General features: G+C 54.1%; 1 protein-coding gene across 2 annotated transcripts in view; it reads right to left on the minus strand.

Annotated features, from left to right (window-relative positions):
• The window catches only part of CACNA2D2 (calcium voltage-gated channel auxiliary subunit alpha2delta 2), a 207,369-nt gene that overhangs the window by 25,341 nt on the left and 162,346 nt on the right, over nt 1-19,682 (minus strand). For both annotated transcript variants that reach the window (XM_080625351.1, XM_080625352.1), the window contains exons 4-5: nt 16,972-17,031; nt 7,230-7,274 (exon numbers count right to left, since the gene is read on the minus strand). In XM_080625351.1, the coding sequence (XP_080481477.1) occupies nt 7,230-7,274; nt 16,972-17,031 (105 nt within the window). The remainder of the gene's footprint in view (nt 1-7,229; nt 7,275-16,971; nt 17,032-19,682) is intronic.

A 19,682-nucleotide genomic window follows, 5' to 3' on the forward strand; every position in this document is an offset into this window, starting at 1 on the left:
AGCGCTCCTCTTGCCTCTCCAGCTCTGGTAGGCTGGCAGGTATTAAATCAAACACAAAAAAACCCAAACAAAAAAATGCCTTGCAAATCAATTAGCAGCAAAAGCAACTATCAAAGAACAAATTAAACCGGAGTGCAGCTTAGTGCTCTGTCAATAAGCAATGCAAACAATATTTAATTATGGTGGAGAGATGGCGAATTCCCCATTGCCGGTGCTGGAACACGCTCCCTCGCCTTTCCAGCCCTCCTCTCCCTTCCTCGGGCCCCGCTACCAACACGGTACGGGTGGTTAAACCCCTCTGGAACCAGCCTGAGCTGGTGCAGGCAGAAGCTGGGTGGTTGCAGGCAGGGGACAGGGATGGAGCCGAGGCACAGTGGCACATGGGGCATGGGAAAAAGAGGGTGGCCTCACCACAGAGCTGGGGAAACGGCCTCCATCATTCTGCTGGGAGGAAAGAAACCTGGGAGAAGATGCTGAGTCCAAGCTGCTGCATCCCTGCACAAGCCCAGTGGCTGGGGAGGGCTGTTTGCAGGGGCCTGTGAAATGCTCACGGTAGGGAGCAGGGGGATACTGCCACATCTGCCCTTTGTGCCCCACTGCTACATCCCACTGGAGAGGGACAGAGCTACCTGTCCCGTCCGTGGGCAGGGACAGGCAGCACAGGGGCAAGGACATGCCAAACCCAAGCTGGGACACGGGATGGCTCTGCCCACCTTCCCTTGGCCCCAGCTGTGGGAGCAAATGGAACAGGGCTGGACGGGGCTGAGCAGGAGATCCAGCTGCTGAGCTGCCTGGCATGGGAGTGAATTCACCCCAAGAAGCAGCCCAGTGCTCCTCTCTTCTTGCCTCCCCCTGACTGAGATGCCCATCCCGGAGCCCGTGTAAGGCATCTGATTGTGGTAGCAGGGATCAGCCCACAGGAACAACAATGGACGTGACCAGAAGCGCAAGCAGCTCCAGGCAGGGCTCATGTGCGGCCATGCCAGGGACAGCACCCTGGCACCAACAGGGACATGGTCCCATCCTGCTGTCCTCGATGGTCCAGCGAGCAGGTCTCCCACCGGCCAGGCTCCTCGTGGCAAAAATCTTGGGGACAAAACATCTGAATTTCTCCTGGGAAAGCCATATATTGACAGGAAAACGACATGCTTGGGAAATAAACTCTGAGGCTCGTTTAACACCCAACCTGGCCTCCTCCCCATTGCCCCTTTGCAGATGATGCAGAGATGCCACCTCTCCTGCACCAGCTCCAGCCAGCCACCCAGGCAGTGACATTCCCCTGACATTGTGAGGGGTGGCCAAACCATTCGCCACAGCTCAGGAGAGTAACAGGATTGATATGCAAGGTTTGGGCTTTAATTCCAGCCGATGGATTGTGAGTGTAAACACACTGCCGAGCTGATCCCGGCGCGGGGGCCCCCCCTGCTCAGAAAGATGCTGAACTCAATTACAGCTGCAGTAGCCACGCGGGAGGCAGGCAGGGACCGTCCCCACCTCCCCTGAGCCATGTCTCCAAGATAAAAAGCCAGATTACTCTCTCAATTTCAAGTAAATCCAGAGAAAAGGCATAAACCCGACTGCTGGATCCCTCTTTCCAGATGTGGGCCATCGGCTATGGAGAGAGCAGATCTGGCCCCAAACCTGCCATCAATGCGGGGCTCAGGTCTCAGGCGGAAAGTGGTTGAACACACACAACGGTTTGCCCCTGCCAACCTCTCTAAGCACCAGACAGTGATTTAGAGGTGCCTGCTGAAAACTGGCTTTAGAGGGCACCTGCAGCACCAAGAGCTCTGCTTCGACACTAAACCCTTTTCTTTTCTGAGTTCAGCAAAGTCCTGGTGACATGTCCCTGTCCCTCTCCATCCCCAATCAGCAAGGCACCCTGCCTGCGTCCAGCGCACCCGCTGCCCCTGCCATTGCTGGCAGCTGGCAAAATCCAATCCTCCCTGTTTCCTCCAGGCTGGCATGGTTATTCCCACTTCACGAGAGCTGGAACCACTGTATATAATTACTGCTCCTCTGTTTATCATTATTCCGTTATATCACCCACTTCTGAGGGGCTAATTTGTATTCTGCCAGGTCTGGCGCTGTCTGGCTGCTCTCATTCATGTAGCTGTAAAGAGGCATATGTATAGATCTTGGAGACAAATATACAGCTATCTATACATAGGACACTTCATGCATCACTGACACCTATATGGCAAACAGACCTGAGGAAAGAGCTGATGTTATCCAAGCTACGCTTATCCTTTATCCATAAATCTCCCAACCTCAACCGAGTTACTCCTGTTTAAGCCAGGCTGAATTTAGCCCCTGAAATGGGGTCATTTCCACCTGGATGAAGGCAGCAGAGCTGTCACCAGCCAGGGCAGGGATGGAGCATCTTTGTGTTATGCTGGAGCTACAAGGAGCTGCCTTGGGAGGGCTGGGGGAAGAAATTCTGCATTAAATTTTGATTAGAGCAAAGGAGAAGATGATTCAAGTTCTCCTGGATTTACACTGGTTTAACTGCGAGCATCTCAGGAGGCCCCCAGCCACATTCTGCAGCATTTCTCATCATTACATTTCCAGAGAACTTGGAAGCATCTATTTATCTGTTACAGTATCTACAACGTAACACAAATAGATGCTACAGATTGAATATATTATGTGCTACACACCATTAGAAATGGACTCGATGGCAATCTATCAATATTATATGTATTTATTGCTTCAGTAAGAAGTCATCGCATGCCAAGAGCTTTTGCCACCTTCAGTGCTTTAGAAGCTGGGTTGACAGTCACAACATTTGCTCTTTAGTCTCCCAAAATGATGGACAGGGGGCAAAACCCAGAGATGCCTCAACACCCAGTGAGCAGCAGTGGCACCACACAACAGCCTTACTGGAGGCTGCCATGCTCCAGGCAAGCAGCTGCCCTCCCTCACATCCAGGCTGGTGCTGGCTGAGGAGTGCCAGCCTGCCCCAGGCACATGGAATATTGGGGGTCCCCAGGAGTGCTGGGGTTTGGAGCTGCGGATCGAGCTGGGGATGTGACCTGGTGCAGCAGCAATGCCTTGGCAGGATGCAGACACCCCTGTTCATTGCTCATCTCCATGGGAACAAGCCATCACAGCTAATGATGACTGCTTAAATGGCAGCACCAATGACAAACGCAGGGCTGATGTGGCCATCGGTGCAGGAGGACACTCTGGGATACTGGCTGGGGTGTCATGGCTCTGGATGAGCCAGGCAGCTGCAGCCCTCCCTTGCAGTGCTCCTCCTCGTACCCTTGACACCAGCACGGTGAGCCGCAGCACCTTGACAGCATCCCTGCATCCCACTTCCTGCCCCCTCCACCCGATCTTGAATATATCTCACCCAGATCTCAGCACATCCTTTTAAATTTCCCAGGGGCACCCATCCATGCTAAGTCCGGAAAAGGCAGTGAAACATTCACATCAACACGCCGTGATAACTACTAATAATGCATACAAATGCCAGCTCTCAGCACATGGCTGACGAAGTCCAGGCCTGTGCAAAAGGACCTTTCTCCTTCTTAAACACCTCAGCTTTTCCTGAAAGGCAGTGCTGTGAAGCCAGGGAGGGAGAGGTTGCATTCTCCAGCCACATTCCTGCCTTTATAGCAGCCCAGGTTATAAATAACAATCAGCCTCTCCCACCAGCCTCCTCCCCTGTCCCCCTTTGCTTTTTTTAATCTTTGCCAAAGGTACTGTTTAGAGATCTTTCTAGACCATTTATTTTTAAATTACCAGCCAGAGGAGAGAAGGGGGGGAGAGAAGAAAAAGGCAAAAGAAAGAAACTTGTGGGGCTGATAGCTTATCAGGAGGAAATCCAAATGTCACATCAGTTGAGAAAGTTAGAAGATTACATTTTCCAACACCCTTCATCTGCTGCTGACATTTAGGGGATTTTTTTCCTCCCTCCTCCCTCTCCTTGCTGCATGGACCATGTGGGGTGAGCAGCGAGAGGGCAGCCCCCGCCTGTAACCACAGCCCCTGCCTGCATCCTCCAGCCCCTGCCTGCAACCACATCCCCTCCTGCAGCCACAGCCCTTGCCTGCATCCTCCAGCCGCTGCCTGCAGCCCCAGCCCCTGCCTGCAGCCCCAGCCAATGCCTGCAGCGGGCTCTTCCCCGCCTCCCCTGCACTGGAGGGTGCGGATGCTGGCACAGAGCCTACCACCACCAGCCCCTCGCTCTCATCCCTCCCTGGAACCTTGAGCAGTTGGGTGGGTGTGCAGGGCTGACCTTGGGGCAAGGATACCTTCATGGAGCTGTGCTGCCTTCCACCAGAAAACAGTACATCCCAAGGGAATTTGGCCTCAGCTGTGGCTTAAGCACCACCCTCTGCCATGAACGCAATGCTTAAGATGGAAAATCACTTTATTTCTGCGTTGTTCCGCCTGTAACACCCATCCAAGAGCGTTCTAATCTGCTGATTAGAATGCTTCACCCCTGATAAACCCCATGGCCCTTGCTAGTGGGGAAAGGTGAGAACTCCACTTCTGCCAACATTTTGAGACCCATGAGGACACCCAGGAAAATTTCCTGATGTTCCCATTTGTTAAAAACCACTTGGAAATCCAAAATCTGTTTGGGAAGATAGCGGAGCTGAGGTGCAAGCAAAATGAATAGGAAGATCATTTCTTTCTCACTGTAGTTAAAGCCAGCGTAAGGCTTGTGAATAAGCCCCGGTTACGTTGAATAGGCATTGTCCATCAGAACTAACTCCATTTCAGCTAGATCCTGCTCAATTTAAATATCGAAATTGAAGCTACATAAAGAAAAGATGGAAAAAGCACTATTTAGTTCCATTCAGACCTTCTGGTATCATCTCCCTCCTTTTTTATTTCAGCATCACCTTCTTTTCTCTCCATTATTTTTGCTGGGATTAAATTTGCTAGGATTTCACTGGCAAGCAGCAACAGCAATAGGGAAGTGCCCTCCTGCCAAACCCACAGCCTCGGCAATAGGACACCCCAGATTTTGCTGGGTATTTCCCCCTGGGAGGACTGGTGTGGTTGATGATGGGTGTGTAGGGCTGCTCCTCCCCAGTGACATCTTGGTGAAGGACTGGTGCACAGGGAGCTGTGCTTTGTGGTCCCCAGGGACACGGTGCCACACTGCAGTGCAGGGTTTCTCCCTGGTGCCCCATAGCTCACAGCTCCGAGGCTGAGATGCCTCCTATTTCCTAATCCTGCCTAATGTGGCCAGGGTGCTCTCCTCCTCTGCAGAAAAGGCTAATCCCAAAGCTAACAGTCAGGAGCTGCCAGCTCAGATCGCTGCTGCTGACACCAGCTGGGAGTGGGCAGCCAGGACCGGTCAAGGCAGGCAACACCAGGCATCGGGACCTCCAGTTCCCCTGTGCCCAGCTCCATGACAGTGACAGCAAAAGTCCTGCCCAGCATGATGGAATATCAGTCCTGCTCCTTGCCCTCCAGGACAGGGAGCTGCCCTGCTCCCTGGGCTGTCTTCTGCCTTGACTACCAGACAGCTTTTCCTCTATTTCTGTCCAGAATCTGCTCTAATGCATTTTAAGCCCATAAGCTCTGTCCTTATGGAGAGCAGCATCCTTCCGTCCCTCTGGCAGCTTCTTCCAGGCTGGGGAGGGACAGGAGACATCCCCTGCTCTGAATGAGTGCGAGCATGAGTGGGGAGATCTGCTCAGGAGAGTAAGTTCCCTCCCCTACAGTCAGAGCATTGTCCTGACCTCTCCATCCCACCTCCCAGACTCTCCATGGCTTTCCCTGCCAAGGAGCCCTCCTGCTGTCACTGCCTGGGGACAATGCCACTGGGAGCTTGTCAGTAACTCTGCTTTGAAGGCATCCATGCTGCTGTGGCTCCATTCTGGGGCATCACCTCCAAGGTGGAGTGAGAGGAGAGCTGGAGCTTGGCAGGCACAGGGTGCATCACTTGGACTAGTGGGACTTCATCAAGCCTAGGTCCTCCCCTCCCTTCTGCCTTCTGAAGCCTTGTGGGGTCACCCGAGTGTTATTTTTGGATGAGGCCATGCTGCTGCCAATGCCACGTGCTGCTGCTCCTCCCCTCCTGCTGCGGTACAGAAGCCGGATGGCACATCTGCTGCTGGCTCTGCCTCGGGGCAAGGACCAGTCCTGGGTCACCAGTGCTGGTTGGGGCTGCTCCCAAGCCCCCGTCTCCGCTCTGCCCGGGGCTTCCAGCCAGCTCTGAGTACACAGTCATGCACCTGCTCCCCTGTGGCACTGTGCTAGGATCATCACTGAGCCAGTGAGCCCCTGTTTCGGAAGGATCCCGCAGCATGGCACAACGCAGGAGGTGGGTGACCCATCACCTGCCAGCAAAGCAGGGCCATGGGGCAGCAGCCACTGCTGACAGAGCACCCTGTGCCCACAGTGTGGCACCTGAGTGCTGTCACTGTCACCATTACTGTGCGGAGGAGCCGGCAAATGCCAGCCCCCTCGGGAGTGCCGGGAGAATGGAGCTGTTGGGTCTGTATTTAAAGCACTGATTGCCAGAAATCACAGGACGGCTGTGCTGGGAGGGGGGCAGAGAATTAGATTCAGACTCTAATTAAAGGTTTGCTCTTCATTTGAATTTCAGATGCCAGCTTTAATTTTAGTAACTTTTGCAGGCAGTGGAGCAACCTGCCCACCTGGTGCTGCGGGCCCAGAGCCGGTGGACAGATGCCATCACAGCAAAGGGAGGACACTGGTCACACTGCACGCCACAGAGTCATTACACTGGCTGTAAGGAATGCTGTGTTGTGCTCCCTGGCACGGTGCTGGGACAGTCCCAGCAAGGCTCTCAGCACTGTGATGGGGTGGTCACTGTGCCGGCAGTGCAGTGAGACACAGTACTCTCGTGTGGATGATTTTCTGGCAAAGAATGGCCACATACCCAGATCAGCAAGCGCCTACGTGGAGTTCGACATGAACCAAGGGACAACTAAAGGTGAAGGAGGATGGGAGTGAGGCGCTGGGAGTAACAATCCCAGCAAGATAAGAAGGAGCTGGAATTTACTGAGTTGCTAAATTGTGGACTGTGGGCAAGCTTTGAAGGTCAGGTTCTCACACCTGTGCTTAACCAATTATATGTTAGTTGTTAAGGGCCTTAAAGATATGTGTCCAATCAAAATGGGCCAAGTTATTGTAAGCAACTTTAAGCAATAGTATACAAAGAGTTAGTTTTCTATAATAAATGGCTTTTGTCTGATCACACTGATCTCCGACTGAGTCCATTCCGCAATACTCACGTATTCAGTGTCAGCCTTGGAGTCGTAGTACTCGATGTCCTCCTCCTGCAGAGAAAAGGGGGAGATGAGTTAGTGCCATGCAGAGACAAGGATGGCAAAGGGGTCCCGCACCTTACCCATCTTCTCAGTCATGCTGGTGGCAGCCACCACATCGCTGGGGACCAAATCCTGCCCTTTGGGTATGGTTGGGATCCCACATCCCTCTTGTCTGCCCTCCAAGGACTGGCCATCACCTGCTGCCTTCCCTCTGCTCATGGCTGTGGCTGAGCTGCAGCAGTGCAGGGCCAGGCACAGCCTCTGCCATGGATGAACAGCCCTGTGACAGTGCCACCGGTCTGACCACAGCCTCTGTGCTGCCACTGAACGTGAGGCTTGAACCCAGGATGCTTTGGTCCTGTTGCAAGCAACAGGAGCCACAGAAGAGCTGGGCATGGGCAGTGTGGCAGGCAGCAGTCCTGCTGCTGGCAGAACCCCCTTTCCCGCACAGTAGAAACCGGGAGAAGAGTCTTTGCTTCCGTGGAGAAATGCACATCATTCATTTGGGGTATTTAGAGCCTATTTGGCAGAAAGATCTGCTCAGATTCCTCTTCCCCACGTGTCAGGATGCAAGGCAATTCGTTAAGAGTCACTTCAGGGAGCAGCAGTGCTGTCACAACAGCATTCCCTGTGCCATCAGAAAGGGTAATTAAAGGGCACTCGGAGACTCTTCTCTGTGTGCCGGGATGCGAGCGCGATGCCGTGCACCGCTGCGGTGCTAACGTGTCTGCCACTCACTCAGCCGTCAGCAGCGCCACGCACACAGCCTCCTCCCCGTGCGCACGGCAGCGCTCTGGGATGAGTGCTGCTGCTGCTGTTTAACAAGGAAGGTGATGTGGGCCCAGATCCCACTGCATGGGGATTGCACAGGGCAGTTTCAGCATCCTCCTGGGGTAGAGGGGCTGGTCCCTCCCATGAGCTCTGTGATTCTAATCATGGTGATAAGACTGCACCAAGAGGGGAACATACTAAACAAAATCGATGCAGCATCTTCCAATTTCTGCTATTAAAAAGCCTAGTCATTAAGGGAAAGTACATATGAATTATCTGTGATTTGTTGCTGAGAGGTTTACAACAACAAGAATAGGGGAACACCCTGCATTTCTCTTTGGCTGCCCTCACCGTGCCACTCCCAGCCCAATGCATGCCCCTGCCCCTCACTGGCACTGTGTCTCCCTAGGTCCATGGCCATCTGCACTTCCTAATTAAAGGAGCCCCCGGGAGACCTGTAACACAAACGAGCTAATTTCATGTCTAATGATCTTTAATCAGAAGTGAGTGTGACTGAAACAGCCATCCAGAAGGTGCTTTGTTATTCCTTTTATCCTCCATTGGCCCCTCTAAAAAGCTCAAATCCCCTCCACAGTGGCTGAGAGGGCACAAGGTGATGCTCAGGGAGGAGATCCTGGATCTGCTTTCACCTGCTGCAGTGCTGCCATGGCATGGCACATCATGGCATGGCACATCCGGTCACAGGGAGCAGATCTCCTGGAAGGATGTCTCTCCCGCTGGTTTCCCTAGGGATCACAGAGCCCTTGCCATGCACTTCTTCAGGCCTTGATGACCACAGGAGCAGCTCGGTGAGATCCTGGCCCTGTCCCTCTCTGACACTGAGGCTGCATGTGAGACGGCACATGTGAGAAGCTAGCATCAGCATGGCCCTGGCCCCTGTAACATGCCCCGATGCCAGGCTCCGCTCCCCTTGCCACAACCCTGCTGATGCTGGGTGCAGTTCATGGGGTCCAAGGGAGCCTGCAGGAGCTGGCAGCTCCATGTCCTCAGCACCATTTATTCCAGGGAAGACGGACAGAGTCCTTGGAGACAGTGCAGGGAGATGCTGGAAGTCTCCTGAGAGACAACACAGGGTCGTACAATCTCCTTTCCCTCATATTTGTTTTTCAGACCGTACTCGCCTTCTTCATGTAATCCTCTCTTCCTCCAACTCGGGTCCACATTAAACCCAACACCGGTCTGTGTAAATAGCACTGATATTTCTAGAGCCTCTCAGAATAAATACCAATAAAGAAAACAACGGCGTGAGGATGTTGAAGGCTTTAGGTCAAAACATTGTCCCTACTCTTGCAAACAAGCTGCAGAAAGCATTCTGGGTTGCGTTGGAGAGGAGGCTGAAGCTGGGCTGCTGCTCCATGATGAGGTGTTAACCACTGCCCATGTTCTTGCACTGTAATTGCCAGACAACGCCTGTGTAATGGCACTGCAAGCACCGTGCCTCTAGCAGGTAAGCACAGGGTGATTTCAGCCTCCTGAACCTTCACTGCAAGTTAGGGGGAAATGACTTTGGGAGTCAAGTGCAGCCAGAGCAATCTGCCAGTGCTGCTGGAGCCATTGCCCAGGCTCCTCCAGCAAAGCCACCCAGCAACCACCGTGCCTGCACCAAACCCTTGTGTTTCTGTGTCACTGGACCACCTCAGCTAGGGCTTGACCCAAATGTGCCCTCCTGGCTGGGGTTCCAGGGGTGCTGTGTGTCACAGTCCCCACAGGGACCCCGGGTCCTGCTTGTCCCCACCCAGAGCCCTTCCTGACAGCCTCATGCTCCACTCCTTGATGATTTTACACCAAACTGCCCATCAAAAAGCTAACTAACGACACCAGGCTGTGAGGTTCTGGGTCGCTGCAAGCTGGAGCCTTGCTAGCAGCTCAAAGGACCCTGCTTGGTTGGGCATGGGTGCTCCCTGGCCATGCTCCAGCAGACCAGGTTTGAGCCACAGCCCATGACACAGGGAGTCTCGGGTGGGCAGTGAGGGACAATGCTCCCTGACACCCCTCCCACAGCCTTCTCCAAGAGCACTCAAATGGATCTTTTTTTGCCTGAAACAATTACAGCAACTAAAAATAACATCAGAAAGGTCAGTGCTCTACTATCTTGCTGCAGCCTGGAGATGTCAGGATGGAGGGGTGCTGGCCCAAACTCCCAAGCCAGCGGTCTGACGAGGTGGCAATCAAACCATGTCACACAGAGCTGCCACCACACCGAAAAAGCCTCAGAAGCAGTTGTTGGTGGCACATCAGCTCCTTGCTCCAGCCCATCCAGCTGGAGCATGCAGCAGCAGGGATACAGAGGGGCCACAGCTCACTCTCCCCCTATACAGCTTCTCTGTAACGTCACCCAAGCTGGCTGCCCTCTGCAGGACTGCTCACCATCACCTTGTAAGGGTCGCCCCACTGATCACATGCCCTGGGGATCCTGCGGCTCCTCAGGGTGGTTTTGCAGGTAGCTCCCACTGCACCGCATTGATTTGGGTCCATCTCAGCTCCCCAGCTGCAGGTTTCATTTCTCCAAGCAGCAGAGGTGATCTCCACGGTCAGCAAATCTCCTTCAAGATTTAATTGGCTCTGGAAGAGCCAAATCCTGCAGCAGGTTGCCTTCCAGGTGGCTAGGAGGATCTCAGAGGGTGGTGGGGAAGACAAGCTGGATCCCAAGTCAGAACCTGCATATTTCCCAGCTGCTGGATGGGGCTGGTGGCAGGGCCAGCATCGCAGCGCATGGCATGCCGATGCTGGGACAATCCAAGTGACAGGATCTGTGCCTGCTCAGACCCAGTGGGTGGGAAGAGCAAATGGGAGCCAGCATGCCCGCACAGCACCAGTAGCACTGCTCATGAACCCATCTTTCCTCTGCCATCAGCACTTATAATGGTCAGTGAATATTTAGGGAGTTCTTCATGCCCCTGAACCATTAAGAACACAGAAATAGCAACAGATTTTGCTTATAGTTGCACCTTTTGTATGGAAGATAGCCTGCAGCGTGTCACACAGCTCCTGCAGCTCCTACTGCACTTGCAGCACCCGTAGCCCTGTGTCTGCATTAAGGCTGGGTGGCAGCAGGGCATGAGCAATGGGACAGACCCAGTGTGATCCCACTGCAGCATCACCCCTGCCAAGCTTGCCTGTGTTGGGAGGAGTGGGATGGGACTGCCCACCGGCCCTGCCTGGGGATGAGTCCATGCTGGCCAGTTTGACTCAGCGAGGTGAGTGCTTGCCCTGAGGTCTCCTGGCCCTGATATAACTGTGTGCAGTTCCTGGCTGTGGAACAAGGCAAAGGAAGTGCTTCTGCCACAGAGCAGTGTGAGGGCCAGAGCCAGGAACAGGCTGCCACAGGGACCAAAGGAATTCCTGGGAGAAATTCCTACCTGCAATCACAGCCACGCCTGGCTCTGGGCATCAGGAAAAACACCAGCAGCCACTGGCTGAACCTTTTCTTCCCACTGGGATAGAGCTATCCTTGTCCACGCACAGCATGATGAACTCTTCCCCAGTCCTCGGGAAGAGGAAAATACTCCTGGTTAGTGCCAGCCACCACAGAATGGAGCCAGGACCAGCCTGGTGGGGACCATGCCTTTCCTGCAGCCTTCACCGTGCATCCTATCCTCTGCATGCTATCGGGCGGCAGGGACCGTACGCGTTACCCAGGACAGGTGGAAATAGTCATCATAATCTGCCTTGGCATCTTCTTTTTTTAAAAGCAATTTCCTCCCTCTGCCTCTCTGACAGAGCTGGGGAAATATATAAGTGACCTGTCAACTGTTTCTCCATCTCCCTGAGAAGATGCTTTATCTGATCACGCCTCACCAGCTATTCTTTACATGGCATCTTCTGTCCCTTCCCGCTCCTTCGAGACCGCCTCAAATGAGATGTGGATGCCTCTGCCTCTGCTGCACCCGGGTACCACAGGGATGCCAGCACATGCGAGAGCCAGTGAGTGCCCTGCCCTGCCAGCCACGGGGTGCGATGCGATGGGATGGGACGGGACAGCAGCACTGGGAGGAAAGTCAGCTGCCCCCATACCAAACCACTGCACCCATGGGACTGCCACAAGTGGCCTGGCCATCCTGCAGAACAGGGGGCACGGGGAGCCCCCCCCAAACCCAGTCCTTGGCATTTAAGAGGGAACAGCACTGGCACCAGGTTTTTGTGAATGATTTTCTTGTTCTGCTTTTTGGCCAGAAGGGCTCTACAGCAAGGTTGATGCTTTAGCACAGTAATTCTCCGAGCGTAATGAAAGCTGACATTATATCAAACACAATAAAGACTCTCAGTTGATGGAGATCATTCCTGAACACACAAACCCATTAAACTGCGAAAAAAAATATCAATTCTACACACTCGCCAGCCAAAAGAAAATGTGATTTGTTATCTAAAAGGGGGTTATAAACACAGCTTCAATGCACTTTCTGTGCTGTAATGAAAACTGGGTTTGAAATGGCAAAGACGACTGCAAATTGGAGTATTTGATTTTATTTTCTAACTTTTTAGGTAAACCTTCTTTCTACAAGGGCAAGTGCAAGGTTACAGCGACGATCTTTCTGTTCTTGGCTGATAAGTAGGATCGGTAATTAAAGGAGGAGAAAAATGAAAAGAAGGATAAGGAGCTGGAGTTCACCCTTCTAACGCTGCTTTGAACACAAAGCCCTGCGTGGCTGTGGCAATCCCACCGGCAGTGCTACTGGTGCCCATGAGCTGCATGGCACTGCTGCTGCTCCTACCACAGGCCCATGCTGGGCCCACCATGGTGATGGAGCAGCTGGTTGGCAGGGCCCTGTGCCTTCAGGAATGCTGCATCCAGGGTTGTATGGCCACAGAGGGGCACCCAGCCGTGCTGCCATGTCCCCCATTTATCCCTCACCTTTCCTGGGTGGCCAGGGTCGCAATCTCTGTTATTCCTCCTGTCCTTTCCCATTTGGCAAACAGCAATCCCGTTTTCCCTGGAGTTTCGTTTCTAATGGAGCTTGAAATTATCTGGGCTTTATTTGCTCGCGTACTTGCAGTGGGGGTTATGGATGGAGGCAGCGGTGTGGGGCTGCCCAGCATGCATGCTCCCAGCCACTGCACCCCAAAACCACCCATGCTGAGGGGAGCGCACACCTACAGCTCAATGTGCAGCTACTTCTCTGTTCCAAGGAGAAAGGGTCTGCTGGGCTTTGACCCTTCAAACATCCCTTTAAGTGCCCAAAAGGTGAGGAGAGTGGGATGCAGGCGTGCAGCAGGCGGAGGAAGAGGGGAGCTTCCCAGTATAGTGATAGAAAATGCAGCGAAGAACAAAAACTGGGAGAAAAACAACAGTAATAAACATTTTATGAAGCAGAAAATGGCTTATAAAGAAGTCAACTTTTAAAGGCAATTTATATAATCCTGCCAAGCACATATAAATGCGGGGATGGAGCTCTGCAGCGCTGGAGTGTCCCTTAAAGGGACAAATAGCTCTGGCAGCTCCTGCAGACTGACATGCAGCGATGACAATGCCCTGGGATGCATTTAACGGCTGATGATGCAGACCTGCACCTTTGACAGCAGCCCCTGGGTCAGCACGGTGCTGGGATGAGGATGGAGGTCTGGAAAAGAATCTAAGGCACTGGAAAACCCTGGAGGAAAGCGGAGCACACAGGTGGAGAGGAGCTGAGAGAACAGCATGGCAGCTTGTCAGCGAGGATGCATACAAAGGATGGCAGGAAAAACCTCAACATGACCTTCCACACTTTTATAGGTACATTTTGCAGGTCTCTTGCCTGAGCAGGGTGGCAAACAGAGGATGGAAATGTGACAAACAGCATCACAGGGTGCGCTGCAGCCCTGGCACATCCATCTGCTGCTGTGGATGGTCAGCATGGGGGGTTCAGCACCACTGCCATGGCTGGGGGACAGGGCTGGGGACACCCAGAGGAGGGGGACAGCACTGATGTGCCTCGAGGGACAGACCCCAGTGGCTCTGCACAGTGGAGCCAGCTGTCCCAGCAGACCCCTCAATGGCCCCACACCTCAGCCTGCCCCAGTGCCCCCTGCCCCTGCCCCTCACACCACCCTGAGCTGCCACGCAGCCCTGGGGTGAGATGAACTGGAGACAACATGATGGGTGTCCTGGGTGCCACTGCATGGGTGACCTTGTGGCCAAGACTGCATTCAGCTAAGGACAGTGCTCTGGTATCCGGGGGAGCTCTGGGGACATGGCCCCGGCTTGGCATGGCCAGGGGACGTGAGGAGCCTGAAGGTGGATGAGGACAAGGAGCAGCGATGGGGCAGGACAATGTGGGGCAAGAAGAGTGTTTTGGCAACAGGGAGGCACTTTGCAAAGCCCCTGAGGTGGGAGGCTGAACTCAACCCTGCAGGAAGGCCAGCGTGGCAGGTGGGAGGCTGGGAACACCCGAAAAAGAGCAAGAAAACAGAAACTTTCCCCATAGAGATGCATTATGAGTGATTGCTGGCAGCAGCCTCCCAGCCGCTCGGGCTCCTGCTCCTGGTTCATTTTCCCCTGGACTTCCATAGCAACCCATCTGCAGGGAAGTTTAATGGGGCTGCCATTAGCACTAATGCAGCGCAAACACTCAGCATCTGCCGGCGCGACTTGGGATGGAAACACAAAAATAACCGCGCTCGCCGCAATCTGTCATCGACTCCGCGCGAGGTTAGGACGTGACACGCTGCGAGAGCCGGGGAGAGCTGCAGCCAGGGGGAACGCTGCTCGGTGGGAAGGGACGAGAGGAGGAGCTGCGGGTGCTGCGCTGCTGCCTCTGCCGCGCCTGCAGGAAGCCTGGGGCAGCAGCGGAGCCAGTGCCACCGGTAGTAGATGCGGGTCTGATCGTGCCCTGCCACTTGTGGGTGAAGGACGGCAAAAGGAGGTTCAAACCCTGCAGCAGGAGATGTTTATGCAGCCTCTCCATCCCCGTGCTCTGCCTGGGACGCAGGGCTGGTGCACGCAGGGCTGCCTGCTGGGGGGGATCAGATCCCCAGCGCCCCGGGAGCTGTGCACAGAACTGGGCCAGTCCATCAAGCATCCCAGGCGGGTCTGGGCTGTCCTGATAAAGCTGTGGTGAGCTCTGTGGTGACGCATCGCTGCACATTGTTTCTGGGTGACTCGCTCCTAATTACCTTGATTAAGTGGTTGCAAACAGTGCTATTAAAAATGTTTTTTTCGGCGAAAGTGGATTTCTGAAAGGTTTGTGCCGTGAATGGCAAAACGAGCCAAGAGCTCCCCAGGGCTGCAGCCTTCCCCGGCACTGTTTGCATCTCGACTGTAATCCCTTTCACAGCGGAAGGCAGCCAGGTCTGGATGGAAGAGGAGTGCTTTGGAGCTGCGGAGGGGCCCTGCAGCATGGCAGCTGCCTGTCCCTGTGTGCCTGGGGATGAGCAGAAGCAATGAGGATTGCTGCAAAATGCTCCAGTCTTTCGGAGCCCACCCTGCCCATGGCCATAAGGGATTTACCACTGAGTGCCAGCCCAGTGCAGGGTACATGGGGCAACCACAGTGCCCTTGGGGTGCCCACAGCCAAGTTTTGGGTGCTGCCTTGGGATGAGCCGCTCTGGGGCTCCTGACCCCGGAGTACCCACAAGGTTGGCCAGCACTAGGGATGAAAGCCCATGGGAGATGCCTGCAGCAGCCCCAGCACTGGTTCCAGGCTCCCCCAGGAGCCCTGGGCCCACAGCTGAGGTGCTGTGAGACATCAGCATTGGCATAAGCCAATAAACTCCAAAACTCCTGATCCTTGTGATCTCCTCTCCTCCCGCCTTCCAGAAAGAGGTGACAGTAACTGAGCAGCGCTCCCAGGGTGTCAGTGACCACTGGTGTCAAAGACAACTCTGTGCTGGAGGAGAGGGCCAGTGGGGACCCTGCACCTCTCCTTAGCAAGGCTGCTTCTGCTAATGATGAGCTCAGCGCCCCCGGTGCCCACAGGACACAGCTCCTGGGGGGACAAGAACTGGCCACGAGCGTCCACCTCACCCTGGCCACATGGTGAACAAAAGCCAAGCAGGTCAATACCTTGACTTCTGCTCCTATGCCAGGAAGGTCTACCTGAGCGAGATGTGGCTCCAGATCCTCATCTCCTCACCTCCCTCAGTGAATCATGGTTGAAGAGAAACAACCCCCTAAACACACCAGCAAGGCCCAGCAGTGGGGCTGTCCCTGGGTTACCCCCTTGGTGACTGCAGGGGGATCCCTGGGGCAGGGCAGGATCTGGCCCAACCCAGAGAAAGGGGCTGGGTGGCTCAGAAGTATTTTTTTATTGTAGACTCCGTTTGCACTGGAAGAAAAACAATCTTTCCTCCCTTTTATATTATTGTTATAATTTGAGAGCATTTCCAGACAGAACCCTTCAGGTTCCTGCTGAGCGCTATCACCGCCAGAATTACAAAGTCAAATGCAATCATTAAGCCCGCATCTTCCCTCTCCCAGCCCAGATTGCTCCTTTCCCCAGAATCAGCTCCCACCGCATCTGCTGCCTGGTGCCACAGATGAGCCACTGCTGCTGTCACCACGTGTGGGACCTGGGCACAGGCCCACTGCTGGAGACGGTGTGGGGGGAGGTAGGAGCCTCCCCAGCCCCCAAACCCTCAGCGCTGAGCCACCAGCTCGACCTTCACCTCCTGCCTCCTCCTTCCAGCCTGTGCAGGCAGCGGCGAGGCTGGAAATGAGCTCAAAATCGCTTCATTTGCTCTCGTTACTGCTGGCAGGCGGCGGTGCTGGGGCCACCTGCATGCTGAACAGCATGGCACGGCCAGCGGCAACGCGGGAGGGCGCTGGGAATGTGGGCAAGGAGGGAAGGAAGAGCAGAGGGCTGGGAGCAGGGATGGGACAGGGAGCTGATTCAGGAGTCATCCCTGTGCCAGGAGTCATCCTTGAGGCTGGTGCCTCCGCTGAACTCAGTGTCCAGGAGGGAAGGGGGTGGGAGCAGATGGGGCACACACGGAGCCTTACCCGGATGTTGTCCTGCCAGTGATGAGCCTTCTGGAACTTCTCCGCTGCATTGGCAAGTCTCTGCAAAGCAAGTGGGAGAGGAAAAGTGAGCCTGAGGAAAGCGAGAGGAGCCAGGCATTGCCCACCCCAACCTGGGACCATGGGTGCCTCCCCAGCACCCAGCATCCCCCTGTTTGGGGGATCCACAGCACCCTACCATGCAGGCAGGGGGGCAGGAATGCAGGCAGCAGTGCTTGGAGAAGGATGTCCTGGGCATGGGGAGCTGGTGTTCCTCTGCTTGCTCTCACCTTTCCCAGAGCACGCCAGTGTCTCCAGAGGAATTGCTGCCACGTGAACTCAACCAGGCCTGAGCCACCAAAGCTTGGCAGCTGTTGGCACTATCGCCAGAGCCAGGCGAGCACTCATTTGTGGTACACAGCAAGGGCTGAACACAGGTCCCTGTAATGATGGCCCCCAGCTCTCTGCAGGGCTTCGACAATGCTTTAAAACCCCCCTTAAATGCTCCAATGCTGCCTCAGCCCTTCTAAGAGATGCTCTGAGAAAAGGAAGGCCTGAGGTGTGATGGTGTCTTCTTCATGTGCCCCTGCTGTCTGCAGAGAGTGGCAGCACCAAGCTTCACAGCACCCAGCCCCGGCAGCGTGCTGGGAGCAGGGCCATGACAGTGGGTGATGTATTACCAGGAGCACAGCAAAGCACAGGTACTTGAAAGTAAGGTGATGAGCAGTGAAAGTCATCATAGATCTGGCCCTTCCCAGCCAGAGAACACAGCTAGTTTTTATCAGATGCAGGGACACGTGTATCCATCATGGCATAATCTCAGCACACACTGGTTGAAACTTTCCTGTTTAATCTTTTCTTGTTTTTTAATCTTGCTTTCCAAATCAAAGTGCTTGCTTTCAATGGCCAGCATCCAAAGGGTAAGATCAGCTTTCAGCTGAGCATTGAAGCAAAATACCCATGGCTCTGGTGGCAGAGAGATGAGATTGGGAGACAAGGCAGGGCTGCAGAGATAAGCCAAGTAATGTTAATGTTCAGGGCAGATGTGCGGGGTGTCACCTGTGCAGCCTCCTCAGAGCCACCTCGAAAAGCTGTGGCCCGGCTCTGCACTCCCCTCCAAGCTTTTGTGCTCTGTTTGCATATCGAGATGGCTGATTAAAGACAAGCATTTATTCTGAGTCGCGTTTCAGGCAGCAGTGATGAAATGTGCCTTTTCCTGTACTTGATAAGAGCATGTTTGTTTATGATGGACCAGGGTAAGATTTATGGACATCTTTAACTATTCATCGCCTTGTGTGAAGTGCCTGGAGGGCTGCAAATGGTGCAGTAAGGGACAGCTACACCCAGGAACGACACTTTGACACGAGATATTTTTCCTCTGGAAAATGTCAATTTGTCAAATTCTGTCCAGACACAACTTTGCTTTTTTTTCCCCTTTCAAATACATCCAGATGTTCTTGTTTGATAAATAGCACATTACAGGGACGGGGGAGCCCGTGGCAGGATGGCACAGCATGAGGGGAGTCCCAGCCAACTCCTGCCCAGAGACAGGCTGCTGGCATCAATGGGATGGGTGATCACCAGATTTGGGACCCTCCAAAACCACGGCAACAAGGACGGGGCCCCTGAGGGGGCTATCTGGGACAGCTTTGCTCATAAGCAGGACCTGGAGCTGTGTGTTAGGACCAGGAAGATGCTGATGCTCCAGCAAAGCCCCTGGCCATGTCTCCCTGTGGAAGGTGATGGGTCTGCCTGGAGCCACACAGCGCTTCAGGACGTCCTCATTAATGCCAAATGAGTTCATCATGAATAATGTTATCGCAATCGATACAGCTCAAGGATTATTTTTAATCCCTAACAATGATTAAACCATTATTTTTCAAGTATCATAGATCAATCAGTCCATCTCAAGGTGCGCTGTATGCAGGATGCCAAGGATGCAGGCAATGCACTGGGATGCTGGACAGGGGTACACGGCTGCCACCGAAACCTCCCGGGAGCTTCAGACCCAGGGTTGTCAACTGTGTGGTTCCACCAGAGAGAAAAATGAGAGGAATTACCAAAACTAAAGCACGGGTGTGAAATACCTGCAGGTTTCCAGCAGGCTCTGGTGCAGGCAGTGCCCTGGCCATGGCTCTTTAAGGAGCACAGTTCTTTGCTCAGAAGTCACTGAGAGCTAAGGGCAGGAGATTGAGAGGCTGAAAACACTGAACTGAAATGACTCTGCGGGTCACCAAAGGCCAGCAGATTTGCAAAGGGTTGGTGTCTGGAGATCCCCACGGCAGGGTCTGAGGGGGAAGGTGCTGCATTGGCCTCTTTCGTATTCTGCACAGCGCTCCTCCCTGCCTCGCTGCTCACCCGGGCAGATCCATCACGAGCTCCCTGCTCAGTGCACAGAGGATTAAGGAGCCTCAGGGACAGCACGGACTCAGGTCAGGCACGTGCCCTCTATCCCAAAAGCCACGCAGGAAAGGAGAGGGGGATGAGGTGGGAGACCTCCCGCCTGCCTAGAGGATGGCACCTCCAAACACATGGCTGCTGGTTTTCCCCTGCTTTGCTCCAGGACCTTGCTTCTCAGCCCTGATCACCCACAAGCTCACCCACCCCACATCCCTTGTGTCACCCCTTCTCCCCCATCGCACCCGGGGCTCTCCTACATCATTCCAATATTTCTGCACAGCTGCTTTCCATTACAAACTGGTCCAGCATGCTGC

The sequence above is a fragment of the Psittacula echo genome (genome assembly GCF_963264785.1).
Source record: "Psittacula echo genome assembly, chromosome: 9".
Classification (NCBI taxonomy): Eukaryota; Metazoa; Chordata; class Aves; order Psittaciformes; family Psittacidae; genus Psittacula; species Psittacula echo.